The sequence below is a fragment of the Acipenser ruthenus genome, chromosome 19 (assembly GCF_902713425.1).
Source record: "Acipenser ruthenus chromosome 19, fAciRut3.2 maternal haplotype, whole genome shotgun sequence".
In the NCBI taxonomy this organism is placed as follows: Eukaryota; Metazoa; Chordata; class Actinopteri; order Acipenseriformes; family Acipenseridae; genus Acipenser; species Acipenser ruthenus.
In genome coordinates this window covers 17,890,831-17,895,136 of record NC_081207.1, presented here as the reverse complement: position 1 = coordinate 17,895,136, position 4,306 = coordinate 17,890,831, and the positions used below count along the sequence as shown (strand labels likewise).

General features: G+C 35.6%; 1 protein-coding gene across 1 annotated transcript; it reads left to right on the top strand.

The window, feature by feature from the left end:
- The first annotated feature begins 307 nt into the window (after nucleotides 1-307).
- LOC131698765 (interleukin-17C-like) lies at nucleotides 308-2,552 on the top strand. Its single transcript, XM_058992555.1, has 3 exons — nucleotides 308-442; nucleotides 653-942; nucleotides 1,380-2,552. Exons 1-3 carry the CDS (start codon nucleotides 434-436, stop codon nucleotides 1,618-1,620), a joined length of 540 nt encoding a protein of 179 aa, XP_058848538.1. The 5' UTR covers nucleotides 308-433; the 3' UTR covers nucleotides 1,621-2,552.
- Nucleotides 2,553-4,306: the final 1,754 nt, after the last annotated feature.

Sequence of the window (4,306 nt, the reverse complement as noted above, 5' to 3'; positions counted from 1 at the left end):
TTAGGATTTCCTCTTGCTAGGCCTGTTCTTGCATTATGTGGCTGCATGTATTTTTTTAATTCTTTTGATATAATGCCTTTATTGTATAGTCTCTCCGCAATTTCCTTAACCTCTTTTACCGATTTATTGATCTTATTGCTTTTAACTTCTTCATATGTATATGTATTAACTTTTCAGAAGCACAAATGATTGTGTTAATTGAACAAAATAGAGTTATTATTAGTTCCTTTATTTCAATGGAATATTCAGAGGCGGATGCTTTAAATGTAAAAAAGGAACTTCCAGGATTTCCCCAGCTTCAGCACGCAAAATCTACAGGGAAATGGTGTCGCCTATAAATGAGTGCAGAGAGGTGAACACACACTTATACCGAACAGTGCTGTACAAGTGACATCATATAGTTCACAGAGTACCTACCACCTGACTTCCTGAAATGAATACGGTAAGAAGCTCAGCACTGTGTATTTTGGTTTGTATTTCACTGGGCGCTGATAAGGTGTTTTAAAGGACTATTTTACTTTAGGCGTGTTAAATTTAATTCCGAGTAATATGTTCCGTACTTACATTGTGTGTGTCTTAGTTGAGGCAGTGTTATAATATTTTGTTTTAATGTTGTTTTGTTTTTTTAACCCTTCTTTTCCTTCGTTTTCAGATTCTAGTCTTACTCGCCGTGCTGTTTGCCTGTTTGACCGAAGGGAAACTGACCAAGGGAAGCCATTGTTACGACGACAATGACTTGCAAACCTACAAACACTTTGTTGGAAAACATGCGTGGAATAATTACCCATCATTTTACATGGTGAAGGAGCTAGAACAACTCGAGAGCGGCGGGAATAGGCAAAGACAGCAAACGCGACACAGCTGCCCCAATCTTGTTGCCAGCAGTATTAAGCAGGTGACAGAGGATCACAACAGTCGCTCTATCTCCCCCTGGCGTTATAGGTAAGGAAGGGCTCGACACGTTAATTTATTTGTTTATTATTATTATTATTATTATTATTATTATTATTATTATTATTATTATTATTATTATTATTATTAATAATAATAATGTATTTCTTAGCAGACGCCCTTACCCAGGGCGACTTACAGTTGTATACAAAAAATAGAAAATAATACATATTTATGCTGAGGTTATAGATTGTGCAGGTGAACTGCAAATATGAGAGTTTTGTCAAATCTCATTTTTTTTCTATATTTTTTCAACTACTACATAATAATGAATTAATATAACTTGACTAGTTATGCGTGAGCAGTTTTCCCATCTGTAATGTATCTGCAATACCCAAAGTGCCCATATTAATGATACCGTAGTGCCTAGGTTTTTATTTATTTATTTATTTATTTAGCTAATAGTTTACTATGTTTAATCTTTGCAGGATTGATGTGGACGAAAACAGGTTACCGATGAAACTCGCCTTTGCTGAGTGCCTGTGCTCGGGGTGCATTGACGTCAGGACTGGGAGAGAGACCGACGCTGTCAACTCTGTTATAGTGAACCAGACCATGATGGTACTTCGCAGGAAGCAGTGCTCAGACCAGAAGACATACGCTTTCCAAGTAGAATATATCAAGGTCCCAGTGGCATGCACCTGTGTGCTTCCAAAAAGCCATTACTAAATGTCTCTTGTAGAGGTATTTGGAATGAAACCCTCCTGGCTGTAGTGACATGTATCACGTACCTGAGAAGTTGTGTTTATTTTAAAACACGCTTTACTGTAATGGGTCACATTAACCCAAAACCATCGTATATTTTTACCCAGCCATGTTTTTGTGACAACGTACTGTTTTTGCAGACACAGTGTATTTAAGTTTATATTTAAATGCCTGCTTATATTTATTTCATTTTAATTAAAATAATGTATAATTTAGTTTGAAATGCCATATTTTAAAATGCCTAAACTACTAACTGTTGGAAGCAGTTTGTGTGAGGCGTTTGTGTTTTGTTGTTACTTTACTATTTAAGTGTATTATTTATTTAATATATATTTATTTATATATTTATTAATAATATTTATTTTATATATACTATATATATTTCATACATAGTATATTATTTATTTCAATATTTATGGAACTGTCGTAAGAAGTAATATTGATTCTGTTTTATTTATTTGAAATATTTTTTGTTATTTATTTGTTAAAAGCACAAAATAGGCTCCTGTCTTGTGAAAATAGTTAGATTTATTAAGTTCTCTACGGTCCTTCAGAGAAGGTCTGTTTATTTTAATGAAGTAAAGTGCAGTCGGAAGGCTGAACTTCGAAGGTGTTGTAAGCAGTTTACCACTGATGATATTTTAGTATAAAATTGAACATCGAAGTGGGACACTGTAGGTTTAAATTATTTATTAAATTATTTAAAACAAATCATTATTTATTACAAAATATTTATTTGAATGCACTGCTTTGTATTTATTGTATAAAGAAGAAGCGATGAACAGCGCTCTTGTGGCTCATATCACACAACCGCTCTGAAATTATTTGCTTGCAATTCTGAACGTTTGTTTGGCTTGTGATGTATTCTGCATATTTAAATAAACTTGTTTTCTGAATTTCTGTCTTATTTTGAAGCATGTGTTTTAACAAGCAGCCAATTAGTCTGATTTTAATTTAGAATACACGATCCTCAAAGAGGAGGTTAAATGTCTAAGAGACACAAATGGCAAAATCATAGACGAAGAAAAAAAAATAGCAAATATATTAAATGATTACTTTTCACAGGTTTTTACAAAGGAGGACACAGACAACATGCCCCATATGTCAACCTGTTCCTATCCAGTTTTAAATAACTTTAGCATAACAGAGGCAGAAGTGTTAAAGGGACTAGGAGCTCTTAAAATAAACAAATCCCCTGGGCCGGATGAGATCCTCCCAATAGTACTCAAAGAAATGAAAGAAGTTATTTACAAACCGCCAACCAAGACCATGCAACAGTCTCTTGACACGGGTTGTACCGACAGACTGGAAAATTGCAAACGTAATACCGATCCACAAAAAGGGAGACAAAACCGAACCAGGTAACTACAGACCAATAAGCCTGACTTCTATTATATGTAAACTTATGGAAACTATAATAAGACCTAAAATGGAAAATTACCTATATGGTAACAATATCCTGGGAGACAGTCAGCATGGTTTTAGGAAAGGGAGATCGTGTCTAACTAACCTGCTTGACTTTTTTAAGGATGCAACATTGACAATGGATAATTGCAAAGCATACGATATGGTTTATTTAGATTTCCAGAAAGCTTTTGACAAAGTCCTGCATAAAAGGTTAATTCTCAAACTGAACGCAGTAGGGATTCAAGGAAATGCATGCACATGGATTAGGGAGTGGTTAACATGTAGAAAACAGAAAGTACTGATTAGAGGAGAAACCTCAAAATGGAGCGAGGTAACCAGTGGTGTACCACAGGGATCAGTATTAGGTCCTCTGCTATTCCTAATCTACATTAATGATTTAGATTCTGGTATAGTAAGCAAACTTGTTAAATTTGCAGACGACACAAAAATAGGAGGAATGGCAAACACTGTTGCAGCAGCAAAGGTCATTCAAAATGATCTAGACAGCATTCAGAACTGGGCAGACACATGGCAAATGACATTTAATAGAGAAAAGTGTAAGGTACTGTACACAGGCAATAAAAATGTGCATTATAAATATCATATGGGAGATAGTGAAATTGAAGAAGGGAACTATGAAAAAGACCTAGGAGTTTATGTTGACTCAGAAATGTCTTCATCTAGACAATGTGGGGAAGCTATAAAAAAGGCTAACAAGATGCTCGGATATATTTTGAGAAGTGTTGAATTTAAATCAAGGGAAGTAATGTTAAAACTTTACAATGCATGAGTAAGATCTCATTTATGAAACTTGAACAAATATACCATCCCAACTTAACCCCCCCCCCCCCCCCCCCTCCAAAAAAAAGAAACGGCGGAGGGGTGTAAAATGCCTAGTTATGGCTTTGTTGACAGGCCCCATAAGAGCTTCTTCTCACTGCTCTACAAGCGAGCAAGCACAACTCAATCCTCTCCTGAAAACCCCCTGCCTGCCATTCAGTCCTGGGCCTCTGTCAAGCAGAGATTGTGTGTGGTGTTTTAAAAGTGTGTACTGTCCACTGGCAGTGGAATTGGGTTCACCACACACATTTTTTGTTGGATTCAAACACAGGCATCCACAGGTTAAAAGCTTTGGAATTGTCTCTTTAGCCTTTCGATGTAATAATTTGATGTGTTTGTTACTTCCTGATATTATACCTGTAGTACAGTACTCTGAAATTGTAAGAAACATTTGTCTTGGTTT

Bases quoted from the DNA above. Each gene is read 5' to 3' on its own strand.
- LOC131698765 (XM_058992555.1), top strand. The intron at 943-1,379 runs GTAAGGAAGGGC...TAATCTTTGCAG, and splicing joins ATCTCCCCCTGGCGTTATAG to GATTGATGTGGACGAAAACA.